General features: G+C 38.6%; 1 protein-coding gene across 7 annotated transcripts in view; it reads right to left on the bottom strand.

Annotated features, from left to right (window-relative positions):
- Spag9 (sperm associated antigen 9) overlaps positions 1 to 22,326 on the bottom strand; it is a 117,401-nt gene that overhangs the window by 12,613 nt on the left and 82,462 nt on the right. For all 7 annotated transcript variants that reach the window (XM_048366919.1, XM_048366920.1, XM_048366921.1 and 4 more), the window contains 15 exons: positions 19,845 to 19,902; positions 18,602 to 18,754; positions 18,011 to 18,062; positions 17,232 to 17,362; positions 14,284 to 14,340; positions 12,921 to 13,094; positions 12,122 to 12,251; positions 10,983 to 11,072; positions 10,372 to 10,539; positions 9,497 to 9,668; positions 8,331 to 8,549; positions 7,888 to 8,083; positions 4,362 to 4,487; positions 2,656 to 2,736; positions 1,903 to 1,970 (listed from right to left, as the gene is read on the bottom strand). In XM_048366919.1, coding sequence (XP_048222876.1) covers positions 1,903 to 1,970; positions 2,656 to 2,736; positions 4,362 to 4,487; positions 7,888 to 8,083; positions 8,331 to 8,549; positions 9,497 to 9,668; positions 10,372 to 10,539; positions 10,983 to 11,072; positions 12,122 to 12,251; positions 12,921 to 13,094; positions 14,284 to 14,340; positions 17,232 to 17,362; positions 18,011 to 18,062; positions 18,602 to 18,754; positions 19,845 to 19,902 — 1,875 coding nt within the window. The remainder of the gene's footprint in view (positions 1 to 1,902; positions 1,971 to 2,655; positions 2,737 to 4,361; positions 4,488 to 7,887; positions 8,084 to 8,330; positions 8,550 to 9,496; positions 9,669 to 10,371; positions 10,540 to 10,982; positions 11,073 to 12,121; positions 12,252 to 12,920; positions 13,095 to 14,283; positions 14,341 to 17,231; positions 17,363 to 18,010; positions 18,063 to 18,601; positions 18,755 to 19,844; positions 19,903 to 22,326) is intronic.

The raw sequence follows: 22,326 nt of genomic DNA, 5'->3' as shown, positions 1-22,326 counted from the left end.
CCTCAGAAATCTTTTGTTCCTCAAAATCCAAAAGCAAAACTTTATATTCAACTTGGAATTTTATCTTATACTGTCAATATAATTTTGATTGAGTTTATAAAAACACAAATTAATTCATTTTCTTTTAGGTCCTTTCAATTACTAGTTGACATGCCAGGAATAGATAACTAAAATGCTTTGTGTGTTTCCCTTTCTATAAAATGAGGATAGTAACAGAACTTCCCTCATAAATTGTAAAGATTAAATGCAAAAAAGACTATACAGGGCCTAGACAACATAAAGCAAAGCCCATTCTTTCTGATGATATAACATCATTAACCAGTAATCTTTATATATTGATCAATTATAAAAGTACCTAAGTGTCATCTATCTCACATATCTTTAAGCCTAAAGGATATGAAATTTTGTGAAAAGCCTTGCTAAAACCCAAATTCAGTGTATCTGTATTGATAAGATTTCCCTTATTTACCAATTTTGTAGGTAGAAAATGAGCTACCAGTTTTGGATGACAATTCTACCAAGGAATATGAAGTGATATATTCTCAACTTCCTTAATTTATTCCACTCAAGGTGGGTTTTTTCAAACTACCACCAACTGTTTTAAGGGGAACCTGAGTAATGGGACATAAAATGATTAAACTTTACACAATTAAAAATACATTTTTTTTTGCCAGTCCTGGAGCTTGAACTCAGGGCCTGGGCACTGTTCCTGAGCTTCTTTAGCTGAAGGCCACAGAACCACCTCGCCTTTTTCTATTTATGTGGTACTGAGAAATTGAACCCAGGGTTTCATGCATGTTAGGCAAGCACTCTACCACTAAGCCACATTCCCAGCCCTTCCTTAAAAATACATTTTCATAATTATAAAAAAGCAAAAATACTTCCCATATGAGCCAGGCCTGGTAGCTTATGCCTAGAGCCCCAGGTACTTGGGAGGTAGAGGTAGGGAGTTAATGGTTCAAGAGCAGTTCAGGTAAAAAAAGTTATCAAGATCCTATGTCAAACAACAAAGCTGTATGTAGCTGCAACCCTAACTACATGGGAGACACAGATAAGAGGATTTAGGACTGGTCAGAAAGTTCAGGCACTGGTCACTTACATCTGTAATCCTAGCTATTCAGGAGGCTGGGACTTGATGATTGTAGTTTGAAGTTAGCCTAGGCAGAAAACTCCATGAGACTCCTACCTTCAATTAACCACCTGAAAACTTGGAAGTAGAGTTTTGGATCAAAGTGGTAGAGCATCAGCCTTTAGTAAAAAAAGTTGAGGAACAGTGCTGCCCTGAGTTCAAGTCCCACAACTTACTCTTCCCCACTTCTCCCTCCCCCCCAAAAAAGCCAAGCGCTGGTGGCTCATGCCTGTAATCCTAGCTACTCGGGAGGCTGAGATCTAAGGAATGTGGTTCAGAGCCAGCCTGGGCAGGAAAATCTCTGAGATTTATCTCCAATTAACCTCCAGAAAACTGGAAGTGGAGCTGTGGCTCAAAGGAGTAGAGTGCTAGCCTTGAGCAAAGGAGCTTAGGGACAGTGACTAAGACCTGAGTTCAAGCCCTACAATCAACCAAGAAAAAAAGGAAGTATGAGACCCTATCTAAAAAATAAAGCAAAAGGCTTGGAGGTATGTCTCAGGTAGTAGAGTGCTTGCTTAGCAAAAAAAAAACACCAAAAAACCAAAACACAGGACAAAAGAAAAAAATATCCTCACTATTTTTTCCTATTTGAGTAAATATATGAGATACACTGTTAAACCATACTTCTATAAAGGCATTAAAACATTATTCATATAAAACTTTATTCTTTGTCCTCTTAAGTGTCTTCTTTATGCTATAATAAAGCAAACTGCTTAAAGATGCTTTGTAAAGCAACAAGTCAGTGCACATGTTACACATTCCTAACTACTTACCCACTCCTCTATGAAAGATTGCGAGTGTGCCATCTGCTAGAGCCACTAACACAATTCCTTTCACATGTCTACAAACAAAAAAAGAGAGTTCAGAACCTTCATGAGGTATACAGAAGGAACCACATACTATTGCATTAATGCAAGGCCTCTCAAAGGGCCAGTTTTCCATGCAAAGAGGCACTGACACAGCACTTCAGTGAAAGCACTGTCTTCTGTGAGCATCATGCTATAAAAGCTTGTCAGCTACACTAATCAACAGCCCGTGTGGCACATCAGTTGTTGGCTTTGTAGTTTAAAACTTTTCCTCTTACTGTAGATGGAAAACACAACTCTACAAAAAAGATGCACACACACCCTGAGAGGATTTAACAGAGTCAACTCTGTAGAATTAAATACAATCTGCAAGAACTTTACTAGGCAACACATAGAAAGGACCAGCTAACCAGTATACCAAACAACATATTCAAGAAACTAAAAAAGAATGAAACAGATACAAATGAATAGGTATTGATTCTCTCCTTAAAGTATTAAAGTGAAGAATCAGTCTGGGCAAGGTTTTGCTTATACTTATAAGTTTGTACTTCACTTTCTATTACAGAATTTCATTTCTTAATTCTTCTAGTTAAAAACAATTGGACCAACTAAACTTGGGTATTAATTCAGACATAATATGCTGTTATTTACTAGTCTTGAATTGTAGATTATGCTAAAATAAACAATTTTAAAGGGAAGAATTAAAAAGATAAAACTTACATAATACTGAGAATCGAGTCTTTAAGTTTAATGGAATGGAGACATTTCCTCCACTGGGCTACAGATGAGTGGACATACAAACTGCAGGAAGAAAGTCAAGAATGGTGAGGCTTAGAGAGCATCAAGTTTGCTGCTTATAGCTAATAGTGAATAATGACCATAAAGTTCCCTCATGAGGAAAGAGTAGCATCCAAGTTTTAGGAAAAAGGGCTGCTGCTTTTGTACAATTGTCAGAAAGCAAAAATGAAAGTCAGGGTAGGTCCAAGTCAGACAAACAAGTTGTTGAAACAAACAGAAACATACAGAAATTGAAAGGCTAGTGATATTAGAATATCACTTAATGGTATGTTAGTTTCAGGTTGTCCTGGAAAAATCTAGTCTGTTACTTGCTTAAGTAGTCTACAACTGAAAAGCAGAGTTTTTATATTTTTTAATGGCTATGGGGAAAAATTAAAGGATATTTCATGGCATAAGGTTTAAACAAAATTCCAACTTTCATACCCATACACAAAGTTATACTAGGTTTGCTGACCTCTTGTTTTAGAATACTGAACCCCTATGGAAGCACGCTGTGACCTTACTTAACTGTTTAGAAACAGGTTTTTGAGATTACACACACAAGCAGAAAGTGAACAAACCATGTGCTTTGGTTTCCATCCGAGCTTTCAGACACTGTGATTTCTTCTAGTCTAGTAATTCTATCAAAAAATTATGTTCGGGGGCTGGGGATATAGCCTAGTGGCAAGAGTGCCTGCCTCGGATACACGAGGCCCTAGGTTCGATTCCCCAGCACCACATATACAGAAAACGGCCAGAAGCGGCGCTGTGGCTCAAGTGGCGGAGTGCTAGCCTTGAGCAGGAAGAAGCCAGGGACAGTGCTCAGGCCCGGAGTCCAAGGCCAAGGACTGGCCAAAAAAAAACCAAACAATACCTTCTGGGGCTGGGGGTATGGCCTACTGGCAAGAGTGCTTGTCTGGTATACATGAGGCCCTGGGTTCGATTCCCCAGCACCACATATACAGAAAATGGCCAGAAGTGGCGCTGTGGCTCAAGTGGCAGAGTGCTAGCCTTCAGCAAAAAGAAGCCAGGGACAGTGCTCAGGCCCTGAGTCCAAGCCCCAGGACTGGCGCAAAAAAAAAAAATTATGTTCGGGATTAGACCTTCCTGCAGCCAAACACATTAGTTTAAATCCCTGGCATTTCCTACCAACATCCAACCCGTATAAACCTTGTAGCTGGGCACCAATGGCTCATGCCTTATAATACTACCTACTCAAGAGGCTGAAATCTGGGGATCATAGTTTGAAGCCAGCCTTGGAAAAAAGTCCTCAAGAGTCTTATGTTCAATTAAGTAGCAAAACATTTGACTGGAGGCATATACCAAGTGGTAGAGTGCCAGCTATGAGCAGAAAAGGCCAAGAGAGAATCTATATATCAGTAACTCTGTCTCTCTTCTATTTGTAAATTACATAGACTTTAAAACTTTCTTTACTTTGAAGTACATAGAGCATTCTGTGACCAAAAAATAGCTTACCATGCATTACAAGTCTAGTTAGAGACAGTTGCAACAAAACTTTAAAATCGTGTGTATTCTTCATATTAATTCATACATGTTTGCATTTGTGCTTATACATTTTATGTTTTTCTTTCAAAAGAAAAATGTCAGCATTGAATAGATTTTGTCATAGTAGAAGTGTTGAGACCTACCAGCCATTTTGAGCTCCAAGCCACATGGTTGGTAAAAGACTACTCATTTTCTGAGCTTCTTCTCTTACCAGGTCTTGTTCATTTGGCAATATTGATATTTGATCTTTATACACATCTGAATCATTACTGTGAAGACAGAAAGCAAGAAAAAACTGAGTATGTAATTAGGTATAGAGTTCAGGAATTGAATATTTCTACATTTAAGTTTATAACTACAAAAACCAAACCAAACACTAAAACTTCAGAAAAGTGAATGTTAAATGCTTACATTAAATATCTGAACCATTATACCAGAAATATTAACAAATTAGGAGGCTCAAAGTATAGGTAAGGGAATAAATCATGGTAATGAAACATAACAGGAGAATTAGTATTCTCCATTATAGTTACTTTGGTTTACAACAGTTTCTTCTGGGGTTTCTTCTAGGGGCAAGGTGAAGTGGGAGGGTGGTAGAAAGCAAGACTTTTTTCAATCTCTCTCTCTCATGTGCACACATGCACATGCACGTAAACACACAAACACACACACAGGTTTACATGTATAGAGCTTCGTGCTGGGTGCTGGTGGCTCTCATGTGTAATCTGAGCTACTCAGAAGGGTAAGATGTGAAGATTGAGGATTAAAGCCAGTCCTGGCAGGAAAATCTGTTAAGACTCTCATTTCCAAAAACTATGAAGAGTAGAGCTATGGCTCAAGTGGTAGAGTTCTAGAGCAAAAAGCTCAGGGATAAATCCCAGGGCCTGGGGGAATTAAAGCCCGAGGCCTGGCACACCCCAGCCCCTGAAAGGAATTTAACTAAAATATGCTTATGTTCTAACCCCAAATGTTTTTGTTTTTGTTTTTATTGTCAGGACACACTTAGTAAGAGATTTATAACTAAGTTATCCAAGTAAAAATATGTCTATTGGGGCTGGGGATATAGCCTAGTGGCAAGAGTGCCTGCCTCGGATACACGAGGCCCTAGGTTCGATTCCCCAGCACCACATATACAGAAAACGGCCAGAAGCGGCACTGTGGCTCAAGTGGCAGAGTGCTAGCCTTGAGCGGGAAGAAGCCAGGGACAGTGCTCAGGCCCTGAGTCCAAGGCCCAGGACTGGCCAAAAAAAATTGTCTATTTCTGAATTAATAATTAAGTACTAAGACTTATCCAGTTTAGAGATTTCCATTAAGGTCTAGAAAAGAAAGAGAATAAACAAATTTATAAAATGGGCCTAGATTAACCAACCTTTTCAAGAGCCTAAAATAAATCTCTCTTTTTTTACACACACACACACACACACACACACACACACACACACACACACACACACACACACACACACACACACACACACACACACACACCCCTCCCTCTCCTTCTTGCTCTGACAGGGCTTTGTATGGCCAAGACTGGCCTCAAACTCGTGATAATCCTGTCTCAGCCTCTTACATGTTGAAATTACTATAGGTTTTGCACTTCTAGGCCTGATTATTTTTCAATAAAATGTATATATGAAAACTAAATAAATTTTAAAAGGTCATTCAAGGTGCTACACAACCATCTAGCACCTAGGGAAGTAGATAAACAGAAGGATCTTGAGTTCAAAGCCAGTCTTGGCTTTGTTAGGGAGACAATGTCTCAAATATAAAATGAAAACAAAATGATTGATGGCATATGAATTTGTGGCATAATTCAGGCAGCAGTTTGCCTAACAGGTATAAGGCCCTGGGTTCAATTTCTGGTACCGGGGAGAAAAAGTTACTTAAGCTTACCTGAGGAAACTGAAAAAAAAAAAATGTAAACAGTACCGTTTTGCTGATAACTGGAGTGGGAATGAATAGGATAAAAATGACAATTATAAACAGAATGGAAGACAGTATAATAATGCTTTAAAAAAATTATACCAGAGGAAAGAAAGGAAAATGCCCAGAAGATTCTGACCAATACACTTTATGGATAAGAGTGTGTGTGCGTGTGTGCGTGTGCGTGCGTGCGTGTGTGTGTGTGTGTGTGTGTGTGTGTGTGTTGGTTCTGGTGCTTGAACTCAGGGCCTGAGTATTGTCCCTAAGCTTTAGTGTTCAAGGCTAGCATTACCACTTGAGCCATAGCTCTACTTCCAGCTCTTTTGGTGCTTTATTAGAGCTAAGAGTCTCATGGACTTTCTTGTCCAGGCTGGTTCAAACCTCAATCTTGAGATCTCAGCCTCCAGAGTAGCTAGGATAATAGGTGTGAACCACTGGTGCCTGGTGAAGGTGCCTGGTGCGTGGGTGTGGGTGTTTCAGTCCTAGGGCTTGAACTCAGCCTGAGTGGTGTCCCTGAGCTATTTTGCTTAATGCTAGCATTCTACCACTTGAGCTACAGCTCCACTTCTAGCTTTTTGGGTAGAGATAATTGGAGATAGAGTCTCACAGACTTTCCTGTCTAGTATGGCTTTGAAATGGGATCCTGAGATCTTAGCCTCCTCAGTAGCTGGGATTATAGGTATGAGCCACTGGCACTCAACTTTTTTTTTTTTTTTGGCCAGTCCTGGGGCTTGCACTCAGGGCCTGAGCACTGTCCCTGGCTTCTTTTTTGCTCAAGGCTAGCATTCTGCCACTTGAGCCACAGCGCCACTTCTGGCCGTTTTCTGTTTATGTGGTGCTGGGCCTCATGTGTACACTAGGCAAGCACTCTTGCCACTAGGCCATATCCCCAGCCCTTTTTTTTTTTTTTTTTTTTAATGTTGGAAGAAATAGATAAAAAATGGGGGATGAAAAAAATGCCCCAGGGGCATGAGCAGAGAGAAAAAGATGAAGGTAGTTGTAATAGGCAATGTCTTTCAGTCTAGTACAAGGACGCCAATTAGGGAGACTATTTTAACTATAGTATTTTAAATTATTTTGGTTCTTTTTCTTCCTTTTTTTTTCCCTTCTGTTGGTTGTGGGGCTTGAACTCATGGCCTTGGTGACACCTCTGAGCTCTTTTTGCTCAAGGCTAGTACCCTAACCCTAACCCTAACCCTGTCTAGTGCTCTACCACTTTGAGACACAGATGCACTTCTGGTTTTCTTTTCTTTGCCAGTCCTGGGGTTTGAACTCAGGGCCTCGGCACTGTCCCTGAGTTTCTTTTGCTTAAGGCTACCGCTCTACCACTTGGACCACAGTGCTACTTCCAGCTTTTTCTGTGTATCTGGTACTGAGGAATTGAATTCAGGGCTTCATTCATGCAAGGCAAGCACTCTACCACTAAGATACATTCCCAGCCCCACTTCTGGGTTTTTCTGGTAGTTAATTGGAGATAAGAGTCTCACAGACTTTCCTGCCTGGACTGGCTTCTAACTGTGATCCTCAGATCTCAGCCTCCTGGGTAGGCTAGGATTTACAGGTATGAGCCATTAGTGCTTGGCTTTCTTTCCTTTTTGGAAACTGAGACTGGGATTCACTAGGTATATGGTGCTTTTGTTCACTGGCTAGCACTCTACCAACTAAATTGTGCCTCCAACCCCTTGGTTCTTTTTTATTAAGCACTCTACCTAGTCTCCCAAGTTATTGACTTAGGTTATATACCTCGACTGATAGACTGGAGAGAGATCATCTGGGATTTGAACTCCTAATGGATCTGTAAAAACATGTTCTGTGTACACGCCAGTTTGGGACATGTCCACAGTATCTTCAGTGGGCCCTGCATTGCCTTCCGTGGCTTCTGTTGCTTCTTCTGCTGTTGGAACATTTTCATCAACTTCAGTGTTCTCCACCTCCATTTCTGTAACATACATAAAAATACTCAAGAGTTTAGGTGTTCCCACTCTAGTTATCTTTCTACACAAACCTCAGCTAAGGAACTTCACCCCACCAACCCCTCCTTTCTCCCTGTGTTATGAAACTGAAAACCCTTGATTCACATAAAGATCACTACACAATCTTTTTTCCCACTCATTCATCCTGTCTTTAGGATTTACAAGCTCGCACGGAGGCATCCTGGGGTAGGCTCACACTTGGCACAGGTTTACCTGGCGGCTTTTCTATTCCTGGAGAAGCACCATTGGTACTAGGGGAAGGGGCAGTTCCTGTCACACCTTCAGTGGAACAACCAACTACTGTGATGCCTCCTAAAAGGCTGTCAGTCTCTGCTGAGCTATTGCTGGTCATGCTTCCACATAAAGAGGCTTTGTCCACCTGACCAGATTCTGAAAGTTCTTCTCCTGCAGGATAATCTGTTTCTCGGGCTCCTGAAAAGAGACAACAGAGTTTCTCAATAAGCTATCTTATCAAAGTAACTTTAGGTTTGAGATAAGGGTATGTGAGTGAGACATATAGCTACTTATACACATTTGCTAAACTGGCAGCATTAGTTTAAACTAACCTTGGCAGAATGGAAAAATAACTTAAAAAGTAAAATAAAATTTTAGTTAATGCAAATGAAAAACATAAAAATGTATGATGTAACAATTTCTTCATTTTTAAAGATACAAATTTTTATTGACTTTTTAACATTTGTATTGTTTCATACTATAAGAAAGGAAAATTTGGCTATTTGGACAGTTAATGAAGAAGAAAACTGAAGAAGAAAACTGATGAGTGTTCAGTCAATCACAATACAATCAAATGAGGCCAAAGGATGGATATAAACCATGCATTATGTTCTAACATCTTGCCTTTCCACCTCCCCCAAATAAAAGCAGATTAACTCAAACTAGCTTTATTCATTGTTATGTTTTACTTCCATCTGCAACACTGAATGGAATGTAAATATGATTAGTGCCTACAGCACTAATTCTTCTCATATTACTATTATTTTATTTTCTTCAAATTAAGTACTTGAAAACATCTTTTCTACCCCCGAGTCCTGGGGCTTGAACTCAGGGCCTGAGCACTGTCCCTGGTTTCTTTTGCTCAAGGCTAGCACTCTACCACTTGAGACACAACATCAATTCTGGCTTTTTCCATTAATGTGGTGCTAAGGAATCGAACCCAGGGCTCTGTGCATGCTAGGCACTCTACCACTAGGCCACATTCCCAGCTGCGGAAACATCTTTTTATTCAATGGTTTTTAGTTTATTTTTAGCCTTCTTCAACTAGAAGGTCAGCTCCATGAGAGCTGGTGCAGAAATGACCCCCTGCCTGGAAGGTGTGAGCCATTTAGAGGAGGGTACAGAGGTTCTGAGCTCACTCTTACCTGGGACACTTGCAATGCACAGAACATGAGAGTTGCAAACAGTGAAACTGTCCAGGATGTTGCCTGGTTGAATAGCATCAATGATGATAACTTTCGTAGCTGAATGACTGCTAGTACAGATCCAGACTTGACTGGATAATTCTTCTTGATTTTTCAACTCCTTTTGCTGTTCCTAGGTTGCCAAAGTAAGGAAAATTGATGTTTAAAATGTTTGGACCAATATTCATAAGGCTGTGCTACCACAGTAAGAGTAAGTACTCTTCTCTCTCTCCCTCCCTCCTTTCCTTCACTGGAGTTTGAAATCACAGCCTTCTACTTTCTAGAGTGGTGGCTTTACTACTTAAGTCACACCCTTATCCCTTTTATCAGGTAGGGTCTCACTTTTTTTTTTTTTTTAAAACTGGGGTCAACCTGGACTGCAACCCTCCTACAGAGATCACAAAAGTATACCAGCTTGTTTGTGAGGGGAGGGGGTACTTCCTAACTTTTGCCCAGGCTATCATTAATCTTGGATCATCCCAATCTCCATTTACCAAGTAGCTGGGATTATAGACTTACAAGACCACACCCAACCCAGTAATATCACCTCAAATTTACTTCGTTTATTTGAAAGGGTAAAAATGCAACTATATATCAGTATTAATTACTACACTAAAAATAGCAGTTAAACCAGACCAGTTATAAAAGTATGTTATTTTTTTAAAAAGTATCTTTTTAGCAAAATTGAACTATGGTCATTCCAAACATATTTGATTAACTTAAAATGAAATCTTTTAAAAAATGATATCTTAATAAAGTTGATTTTTAACAGGATAGTGGGGAGGGTAAACAAGTACACAGTAGACAGAACATAAACCAGAAAATCACATTCTTACCTTAAGTTCTTGATCTAACTTATCTAAGCTGCTCTGAGATGCACTTCGCTGCTTACTGCCTTCAGTGTCCAAACCAGCAACATCTTTGTAAAACACACTTGCTCCAACAACAGAACCACCATCCCTGGTCTTCCCACCAGATAAATTAACTCCAACAGCACACCAGAGCTTCTCAGGTTGAGAATGGGAGAGAACAAAGTTATTGTCATCTTCTTTCCAAAAATATTTAGAATTTTTCATCCTTTTCTAAAATAACTAGTGGTAGTGGACAGAGACTTTTTTTTTTTTTTTTTTTTTTTGCCAGTCCTGGGGCTTGAACTCAGGCCCTGTGGCCCTGAACTTCTTTTGCTCAAGGCTAGCACTCTAACCATTTGAGCCACCCACACCACTTCTGGCTTTTTCTGTGTATGTGGTACTGAGAAATTGAACCCACGGCCTCATGAATGCTAGGAAAGTACTTTAACACTAAGCCACCTTCCCAGCCCCTACAGAGACTTTTTAGCATACTATAAAGCTATAAAATAAACGATAATCTCACCATAAAAGTAGTATTTTTAGGAAAAAACCCTCATGTTTGGGGAATATCCATTTTAACTTCACAATTAACTTACCTTCATGGATGTATCTTTTTCATCTAGAGGTCTGAGATAGACAGGCACAGGTAAATTTTTCATCTTATTTTCCCCTTGACCATTGGTTACCTAACAATGGATGGAAGATATCATTGGTAAGTCATCAAAAGTGAATTTCAAACCTGGTTCCAGTGGCTTGTGTCTGTAATCCAGTTACTCAGGATTGTGGTTCAAAGTCAGCCCAGGCAGGAAAAAACTATGGGACTCTTATTTTCCAATTCAGCACATACAAAAAAAGCCAGAAATGACGGCTCAAGTGATAGAGCTCAAGCTTTGAGCAAAAAAGCTCAGGGAGAGCACTCAGGACCTGAGTTCAAGCCCTGGACTGAGACACTGAGACACTCGTACGTGCGTGCGCATGCGCACGCACACACACACGCACACAGACCAAACTTCTAGGCTAGAGAAGAGATTCAAGTGGTAGAGTTCCTGCCTCGCAAGCACCACGTCTTGAGTGCAAGGTCCTGAGTACCATCAAAAGTGAACTTCTTGGGGCTGGGAATATGGCCTAGTGGGTAGAGTGCTTGCCTCGCATACATGAAGCCCTAGGTTCAATTCCTCAGCACCACATATATAGAAAAAGCCAGAAGTGGCGCTGTGGCTCAAATGGTGCTCAAATGGTAGAGTGCTAGCCTTGAGCAAAAAAGAAGCCAGGGACAGTGCTCAGGCCCTGAGTTCAAGCCCCAGGACTGGCAAAAAAAAAAAAAAAGTGAACTTCTTATAGAATCCCTAAGACATAAGCAAGTATCTCTGTTCCATATTTGCTTCTGAAAAGCAACTTCAGGTTGATTCATCATTCTTATTTGAAAAATAAGCAGAAAGTCAAGTACCAACTGGAGAAAATAAGTAGGAGACTAAGGTAGCTCAGAAAAGTTATTACTAATTTGCACATGTGTACATGCGTGTTCAAACACAAATGTATTTTTTAATAGGTACAGACAGAGACATTTTGTTCATGTTCTAGAGTTCTGGAAAGCTTCTATTCTCCACACTTCTCTAAACATATGCATGCAGCTTTAAATGAGTGTATTTGTGACACACATTTCAAATTGTTTATGTCCTCACACACTTCTCTTATCCTATGTCTTCCCTTAAATGCCCAGCACATTCCCAGTTACCTGTTTGTACTTCTGAGGCAGACTCCAGCCAAAAGCTTGAACTCTACCATCTTCCTTCTGAACATGTGCCTTCACCTGCCGATACTGTTCTCTCTTCTGTTCCCTGCGTGAGGCTAAACTAGCTTCAGTTCTAAAAGGAAAACACATTTCCTTGTTTGATTAAATGAATAGAAAAGTTATTATTTCCCCTCTCTTGCTAAAGTAGCTAGAAAAACAGAATGAAAATGAACAAAAATTAATTGATTCCAAAACTTGGTTTTCCAGACTACAAAAAGCTTAATGTTACACCACAAGTTTTCAAGTTTGTGTAGTAAAAATTCAACAGGAGTAAGCAGCCTAACATGTTATTTCTTAAAAAGTGATAGGTATTATTTAGGTACTGACATTGGGTTTGAACTTAAACTTAGTAGGCAGATTAACTCTACTGCTTGAGCCTTGGCTCCAACCTAGCCTGTATATTAAATTGAAATGTCAGCCATCAAATTTCTATCACATATATTAGCTATATAAAAGGAAGAAAAATTCTGAAGTGACTTTGGCACTAATAACTTGTTTCAGAAGACAAAAGTACAGGGGCTGGGAATATGGCATAGTGGCAAGAGAGCTTGCCTCGTATAAATGAAGCCCTGGGTTCAATTCCCCAGTATCACATATATGGAAAACGGCCACAAATAATTTATTTAAAGGGAGCCATGTTTCTTTATAGATGAATCTAATTCCTTAAAAGAGATCCCATAAGGAGCAGGAAAAAAAATCCAGTCTGTTAATTTACTTTGGCATTAGTCTGGACAATACTTACTCTTCACTAAGGAAATCAAAGGCTTTGGACTTATCCCCAGGGAGCTGAGATAAAGTGCTGCTTCTTTTCTTGACAGAAGGAGTAACATGAGACGTGGGTGCATTGTACTTCAGATTAACAGGAGGTTCAGGCTTCTTTGTTGTATTACTAGAAGAGCTGAAAAGTCTGCTGAAACTTAAAAGAGAAAAAGTATGCGTGCTTATTACATCCACTTGATTTCATGATTTCCCACAAATTTGTATGCTCAAGAAAACTTCAGAACTGAGAATGTAGCTCAGCAATAAAGCACTTATCTAGCATGGTCCTCAACAATGCAGGTGGGGAAATCCAAAATGCTTTTATAGGCAATGGGTTAGAAACTGGCAGAACACTTTTTTTGTAGCCATACACTGAAGCCTTAGCAGTAACTCACAACCAAACTCAGACCTTGGAAAAAGAGAAACTACTGTGTTTATGTCAGATGCCTGTCCTTTATTAGCAATTTCCATAATGAAAGGAAGAAGTTCTTGAGCACAGGAAACTTCTATTGAATAAACAAAATAAACCTTAGCTAGCTCCTACTTGGAGTAATAAGAGCAGTTGTTAAGCATCAATGCTATGGCCATGTGACTTGAACAGAAGCTTTTAGTATATCAGTTCTAAAGAGGCTATTATAAGTAAGTATTAGAACACACATTTCTGATTACGCTCATTTAAATTACAACGTTCATGTCCAGTTAAAAAAATTTCATGCTGGGTGCCAGAGGTTCATGCCTATAATCCTAGCTACTCAGGAGGCTGAGATCTGAGGATCACGTTCAAAGCCAGCCCGGGCAGGAAAGTCTGTGAGACTCTTATCTCCAATTAACCACCAGAAAATTGGAAGTGCTGTGGCTCAAAGTGGTAGAGCATCAGCCTTGAGCTGAAGAGCTCAGGAACAGTGCTCAGGCCCAGAGTAATTCATGATCCACTCCAAAATGGTAATTTTTAACCACAGTATCTCTTGCACAAACATAATCAAGGTTAACATCCTCATACTAATCAAATCCTAAAAACACTAAATTTCTCATCTTCACTTTGTTTAGTTTCTCCAAACACCAGTAAATCATAACTTCATTTAATGAGGATCTAGGTAACTGTCAACTTTACAAAGAATTCCTCATTAGGGTTTACTTAGTCTAGCAAAGGATTCCACCAAATGCATAACCAGCATGATGCAGCTTACGAGAACATATTTTTGGTCCTCAAGAACAACAGCCTTACCGAGTTGGCACACTATATTCAAAAAGAAGAAGTTCAGTTCAGCTATTTTCTCCCAATTGAAAAAAAATTGACTATGATCTTTTTGTCTCAAAGTGCTGTCTGATGTCCTTAATGTACTTACAACTGCCAAATGCTTGACCTTTTTTTTTCTTGCATGGCTGGATTTTCTCTTGATGCTCTGTATTACAAAACAAAAAGGAAAATGTTACTAGTTAGATGTTTTAGCTCTCTAACTGGAGAACAAAAGATTCGAGAAGTTTGTAGAATACACAGAGGAGAGTCAATGATTACATTCAACACTGAATTTCTTTGACCACCTTGAGTCTGCTAAAGTGATTAAAAAACACAAAACACATCGGGCTGGCCGGCCCGGCAGGCAGGTTGGCCTGAAGTGCTAGTGCGTTAGCCGAAGATGGGTAAGACCCCCCATGGGGGGGCAACCTAAGACATGGCACGCCCTCAAGTAAGGCGCCTCCTGCTGTTCAAAAGGAAAAAAAAAGGGGGGCAGATGTTGGGGATTCATCTTGGCCTTAAGGGGGGGAAGGGCGATGAGAGCGCTCCCGAGACGCCCTTCCCCCAGCCCTGGGGCAGTGTGGAAGTGAGCCACACCTATCTCCTTCTGGGTCCGGAACCAAAAGGGGTAGCTTTGAGACCATCCCCCACCTTGCGCCAGCAAGCGCTTTTCGCAGGCTTTGCCCAGAGGGTGGTACTATGGGAAGTGACATTAGTCCATGAGGGAGGTCCTTGGGAGCTGCTCTTGTATGGACAAGCTCGCCAGCCTATGGCCAGCTCATGCTCAATCCTCATTATCATCATTATATTACTGTGAGCCCCTCCCGATTAAACCAGATTGCTCTTCGAAGCATCTCCAAAAAAAAACAAAAAAAAAAACCCCACAAAACAAAACTACTCCTCCTCAAAGATGTCTCTTGATTAATAGGAGAGCATATCTGTGTTAGACAGACAGGAAATAAGTCTAGATATCAATACTTAATTTCTAGGGCTGGGGATATGGCCTAGTGGCAAGAGTGCTTGCCTCGTATACTTGAAGCCCTGGGTTCGATTCCCCAGCACCACATATACAGAAAATGGCCAGAAGTGGCGCTGTAACTCAAGTGGCAGAGTGTTAGCCTTGAGCAAAAAGAAGCCAGGGACAGTGCTCAGGCCCTGAGTCCAAGGCCAGGACTGGTAAAAAAAAAAAAAGAAGAAGAAGACATTTTTAGGGGCTGGGGATATGGCTTAGTGGCAAGAGTGCCTGCCTCATATACATGAGGCCCTGGGTTCGATTCCCCAGCACCACATATACAGAAAATGGCCAGAAGTGGCGCTGTGGCTCAAGTGGCAGAGTGCTAGCCTTGAGCAAAAAGAAGCCAGGGACAGTGCTCAGGCCCTGAGTCCAAGCCCCAGGACTGGCCAAAAAGAAAGAAAAAAAAAAAAAAAACAACAGCAAGGTGCCAGTGGCTCACACCTGTAATCCTAACTACTCAGGAGGCTGAGATCTGAGGATCACAGTTCAAAGCCAGCCAGGCAGCAAAGTCCATGAGACTCTTCAATTAACTACCACAAAGCTGGAAGTGCGCTGTGGCTGTGGCTCAAGTTGTAGAGTGGTAGAGTTGTTGAGCAAAAAGGAGCTCAGAGACATGCCCAGTCCCAGAGGTCAAGCCTCATGACTGGCAAAAAACAAAATAAACAACAACAAAAAGAAACAGCAAGAAAAGTATAGTCTGGCTACATGCTCTCAGTTTTTAAAATATTATTTACTTGACATATTTATTAAATGCTACAGTAAAGAATATCCTTTACTAAAGGTCTAACAAGTGAAGATTAGAATACTAATCTTCTCCAGAGCTGTTGCAATTAAAATGATAGCAAGTTGCAAAATGTGTTATACACTTCAACGTAGGATGACAGTGATTAATAAACAGCTGTTAAATAAGTGATGCAAAAGTTCATAAACTTGAAAACCATGTGTCTATGTGTACTGTTAATAGTAAATCTGATGATAATCCAAACTAAAAAACTAGTGGGCAACAACTTATTTGCAAACCTTTCGTGGGCACCTTCTGAATTAAAGGAATACTGTTGCTGAGCATATGACCATTAGGTGGCAGCACCAAGTGAGATTTAAGATCTAATAAAAGTCAGCTTGAATATAGAATAGCAATTACAGGGCTGGGGATATAGCCTAGTGGCAAGAGTGCCTGCCTCGGATACACGAGGCCCTAGGTTCGATTCCCCAGCACCACATACACAGAAAACGGCCAAAAGCGGCGCTGTGGCTCAAGTGGCAGAGTGCTAGCCTTGAGCGGGAAGAAGCCAGGGACAGTGCTCAGGCCCTGAGTCCAAGGCCCAGGACTGGCCAAAAAAAAAAAAAAAAAAAAAAAGAATAGCAATTACAAGTCTGGTGGGTGGGAAAGGTGATCAGTGCACATCATGATGCATGTGTTGAAATAACATACCAAATTTCACTAACTTGTACATGTTTAAAAAAAGATACAATTAGTGAGGGAAGGGGTGACACTGTCCAAAAAGAAATGTGCTCTACTTGACATATGTAACTGTAATCCCTCTGTATATCATCTTTATAATAACAATAATTTTTTAAAATACAGTTCAGTAGATACCAATGGTATCTACTACACATTTTGCATGTGTAGAAGAAAAATCAAGCAAATATATTTCATAGGAATAGATACTACATAAAAATTATTTATTTTCCTGCATTGTATACAAAATCTCTTCCTGACAATGTGAATGTATATCCATTTCTATATTGTTTTGCAAAATTAACATCATTCCTAAGTAAGAAAAATTCACTTTTACAGGTTATGGGAACATCTTTCAAATACAGCTCCAAAAAGACACTCTGTAAGTGTCTCTAATCCTGTTGCATTACTAATCTAAGCATTATTTTAGAAAGTCTCTTCTAGAGAACAGAGAAAGTGGCTCGGACCCTTAAGGCAAGATTACACTTTAGTCTAGACTATGCTTTAGAACTATACTTTAGAATGAAGGGATATAATTTATGAAACAACATTAAGAAAACACCAGAGCACTTCTTGTACAAACCTAATCATTTCCGTCCATCGAACAGCTTCTTGAAGCTCCATCAATCTCTCTTTGTACTGGTTTCTTTCCATGAGAACACGTGCCATTTCTACTCTAGTAAACCGCTTCCTTTGGGCTGTGGGAATATCACTCTACAATACAAGATGATGATAAATCAATGCAGCAGCTTATATATGTTTTGTTGTTAGCTCTGGACCTAAGTAATGTGCTAGATTTTTATACATTTTAAAATTTCTAATCTAATAGATGATGTTAAATGACCTTGTAAAATTAACAGACATTTAAGTTATTATTTATGATGAAAAAAGGCAGGTAGTTGAATTTCTGAATATAAACACTGATATCTCTATGTATTATAAAGGAACTACAAAAAATAAGGGAAGAGCCCCAAAAGGTAGAATAAAACACAAAAACAATGAAAACCACACTTTATATATTTATACATATATATGTATATAATATGTACACATTATGCACACATTTCTGTGGTATTAAATTATTCTTCAAGCAAATAATAAATAAAAGATCATAGTTTCTCTGGATGGAAAATAGTAGTTCTATGTTTGGTAATGTTCTTGTTCTGAAACTGGATGGTATATTCATAATGTTACATTATGTTGATACCATGTGGAAGGATGAGCTATCTTATTTCTTTCAAACAGATCTGCTGTCTTCTTTGGAGTCTTATAATACTTATCTATTCAAAAATTAATCAGAAAAAGTTTCCCAGAGGATCAAAACACACTGAGGCATAACCAAGTCCCAAATTAGAAACCTACATCATCCTCATCTTTTGCCTTTTGCCTGGCATCTTCAGCTTCTGCACGAGCTCTAGTGGGAACAAAACAAAACAAAACATGTTATTTGAATTTCAGTCATTTTTTTCAAATAATGAAAGAGTAAAGAGTTTTAATTTTAACTATGACTAAAGGATTATTTTACTAGTGTTAGAAAGGTAATAGTTAGCTACACCTTCAATTTGGAAAACAATGTTACATATCACTCAAAAAAACAACAGGCAGAACAAGTTCCACTCTCCCTGGACTTGGTAATGAGACCTTATCTAAAAGAACACAGCAAACGATAGGTCTTAAAGAAAGCCAGGTAAAGGAAAACAATGAATTCCATTTTTTTTATTATTAAAGATATCTGAGCAGTTCTAAGCTTTTTCACATCGAGATAGAGGAAAAATAGTCTTATTTGGGTAACAGGTTGGAAAATGGAGGGGCCTGCTCAGAGCAGAGGCCAACATGGGTACTTCTCTCTCTCCAAGCAGCTTTTTGCCCTTTCTGAGAGAGAAGTGAAGAACTTACACCAATAACTTTTGTGGTACTCTGGACAGTCTGGTTTAAGCAACAGTTAAAACTTACTTCCTAAGCTCTTCCTCCAGTTCTTTATTCTTTTCCTCTAGCTTCATCTTGGCTTGCTTCACAGCCTCCAGTTCCCCTTGTAGCACATCTTTCTCACAGGTCAACTCATCCACTTTTGCTATCAAATCATTCTTCACTACATTCAAAGCATTTCTAAGAAACACATATTTCAAATACATCATTACAGCATCTTTCAGCTATTCCTTTGTAGATTAAAATAACATACAATAATAAATCTGAATAGTTGACAACTTCAAGACATCCTAACTGAATGTCTATAGATAGAGGCAAAAAAAAAAAATCAATAGTTTAGGTTTTTCATGCTTATCAAGCAAAGAATGGCTAAAATAAGACAGACTACCATTAAACAAAAGTTTAAAGAAGGACTGGAGATATGTCCTAGTGGCAAGAGTGCTTGCCTTGAATACATGAAGCCCTGGGTTCAATTCCCCAGCACCGCACATACAGAAAATGGCCAGAAGTGGTGCTGTGGCTCAAGTGGCAGAGTGCTAGCCTTGAGCAAAAAGAAGCCAGGGACAGTGCTCAGGCCCTTAGTCCAAGGCCCAGGACTGGCAAAAAAAAAAAAAGTTTAAAGAAATCTTGGATCGAGTTCCTTGAAGCATAACTTATTACAGCTGCATTTTGTGTGAACATACAGCTGTTCCAAAGTTGCTTTCACACACTAAACAGACAAGGGACCTGGTATACTTTTCTGTTCCATTAAACATGTCCAGACATGATGCTGGCTAAACAAATTGTACCCAATAATTGACAACTATAAATGGGAGTTCTATAGAAGTGACCTTGGTATAAATCCAAACATTTGTACAGAAATATAAGAAATTTAAGGAAAACAGGTAACAGATAAATCTTAGAGAATAAAAATGTAGAACAATCTGGATGACTGAAAGGTATTGATACTTGGAGAACAGGAAAAATGTGTCTCTGCAAAGAACAAAAAAAAACAAAAAACAGAGCAACAAAATTTAGCCACTAGGTCAATGAAGCTATACCTATTTTGTGTGTGTGTGCGCGCGCGCACGCACGCGTGCATGTGTGAGATAAAGGAAACATGCAGTGATGTATTAATGAAATGTCATTTGACTTGGATAAAAAGTCATTATTTTTGTTCCTTGTTAAAATTCTCATACCTTGCCTCACAAGTGGGATGGCTCGGGTCCAATTCCTTAATACCGCAAAATAAGTAAATAAATACATACATACATACATACTCTATACTTACTTGGTTTCTAACAGCTGTGTATTCTCTAGTATGAGATTCTCAACTTCCCGACCCATTCCTATCAAAAGGAAAATGATAAAGATTTTGAAGATAAATTTATAAAATATATGATATAGTTATAACTTTTATTTTATAAATTTTATCAGTCTAAGTAGTCTTATTTTGTTTAGGACTTCATTTGATACTTGTATGAATTGTACAATTATTCATCACAGAACCAAGGTAATGATTTTGTTGGCCAATTCTCTTCTGTTTTGTTTTTTGTTGTTTTGAAACAGTGTCTTGTATGGCCCAGACTGGCCTCCAATTCTTAAGACTTAAATGATTCTCCTGTCTCAGCCTTCCAACTAGCTGGGTAAAAGTGATGTCAACATACTTAGCTCTTATTAGCCAATTTTTAAATCTGTTAGGATATATTTCATTTCTTCCAGATAATATTTCAAAAGGATCAAGACTTTTCTTCCAAATATTAGAATAACTTGAAGGAAAAAAGAATAGCATGTGGATCAGAAACTGTTTCTAAATCACAACTGATATTGTTGGCTTCTGCCTAAAAATTACATCTTATGCTAAAGACAGATGAAACCTTACCAAAGAAATTATGGTCTTAAAGCCCATGCATCCCATGTAAAGCAAAAACAAAGAACAAGAAATGTTTTATGTAATAAACAGCATGAAAACAGATTATTACTCTATAAAGTTCTTTGCATGATATGAAAAATATCTGGACTCACAATGTTATGATTTAATGCATACTGATGTGCAAAAGACAAAGATGATTTCCTTCATTCATAAGGGAGCTCTCTGATACACTTAAAATGTGTTTTACCAATTTTTTCTCATAATAGAATTGAATACAATTACATCTGAGACTGCAAAGCAAAAATTCAGTTTCTTCAAAGTTCTGTTATCATACAGACTTATGTTTAATAACTTAATGAGTAGATATATAGACAGGCTCATAGAGCATTCAATGCAAGATCCAATGTAATAGTCTTTCAGGAGAATAAAGCTATTTAATTTGTTTCTCATAAGAAACCAAAGAAGTGAAATAGGACATTAGAGACTATCAAAGAAACAAAACAAAAATCCCCTCATCACTCTCTCAACCCAAGAAGTTATGAACACATGTTAGAAAACATCATGGGAGAATACTTACAGCTCAGGTACATAAAATATTTCTTTGAGAAGAGTTTTAACATAGCCTTTTACCTTGCTCTTCTGCTCAAGGCTAGTGCTCTACCACTTGAGCCACAGCACCACTTTCAGCCTTTTCTAAATAGTTTATTGGAGATAAGTCTCATGGACTTTCCTGCCAGGTTGACTTTGAACCACAATCCTCAAATATCAGCCTCCTGAGTAGCTAGAATTATAGGCGTGAGCCACTGGTACCTGGCTTCCTTTTACTTTTTCTAAGTTAATAGTCCAGATTATTTTAAAATATTTTAAAACAAGTAAGAGCAATGCAGCAATACTAAAAATTCAATGCTGACATCTAAATATCTATGCATTCATGACAAACTGAGAGCAAGAATAAAGTTCAAATTCCAGTTGCAAAATGATTTTTGTAACATACTTTGCTTTAAACACTAATGCTAAGTTTTCAAAAGCTACAGAGACAGAAGAAACAAGAGTTTAGACTACTTGAAAAAGGTTTATATAAAACTATGTTATAAACTATCATTTAGATAAGCATGAAAGCTGAAAATATATGCAGAGCAAAAAAAGCTGAGTACACACGCACGCACACATATGAGAAAGCATTAAATGAGAATAGCAGCCAGGAATACCTAGCTTAAAAAGCAGTAATATTTAAAAAGGATACACACCAGAATATTCCCCTGGGTAAGCAGCCCAAGAGAAAAATGAATGAGAAACTCAATTAGACTGTTTTCAGAAACTCATTTATTTTCAGATGAGAGAGGTGACCAAATATTGAAATGATATAGAGAAATTCTTAGCTAAACACAAGTATAAATACTACAAATTAAAATATGTACTGAGAACATATCCTATAATACAGGTTTTAAAGTTTACAATAAATTTATGCAGTCTCAACAAAGTGTTTTTTAAAAAAATCTAATGTATAAACAAGATTACCTAAAATTTTTACTTTGAAATGTATTTTTAAAAACTCATTATAAATATAAGAAAAGTATGATGAAATGACCTCATACTTACTCAACACTGAAAGGATAAAATCTAATATACTTGGACATTTTACTAACTGAAAGTAAGCAAAAAGAAACAAACAACCCTTACTGGTAGTATTTAAACTACAGCAGTTTCATTTGGACTTTACAATCAGTAAGTCAAGCTACATCCACAGAAGGGTTTCAAAAATGCATGCAATCACTAAAGAGTATATTTTTCCAAAGGTGCTTTGTTCTCTTAAAATTTCTCCTTTCAAAGGTTTTTAAGCCTCATGCTGAGATCTGAGGTTTGTGACTCAAAGCCAGCCTGGGCAAGAAAGTCCGTGAGA

This window comes from Perognathus longimembris, chromosome 17 (genome assembly GCF_023159225.1).
Source record: "Perognathus longimembris pacificus isolate PPM17 chromosome 17, ASM2315922v1, whole genome shotgun sequence".
Lineage (NCBI taxonomy): Eukaryota > Metazoa > Chordata > Mammalia > Rodentia > Heteromyidae > Perognathus > Perognathus longimembris.
The sequence above is the reverse complement of the archived record's forward strand: the minus strand, read 5'-3'. Positions and strand labels throughout refer to the sequence as shown.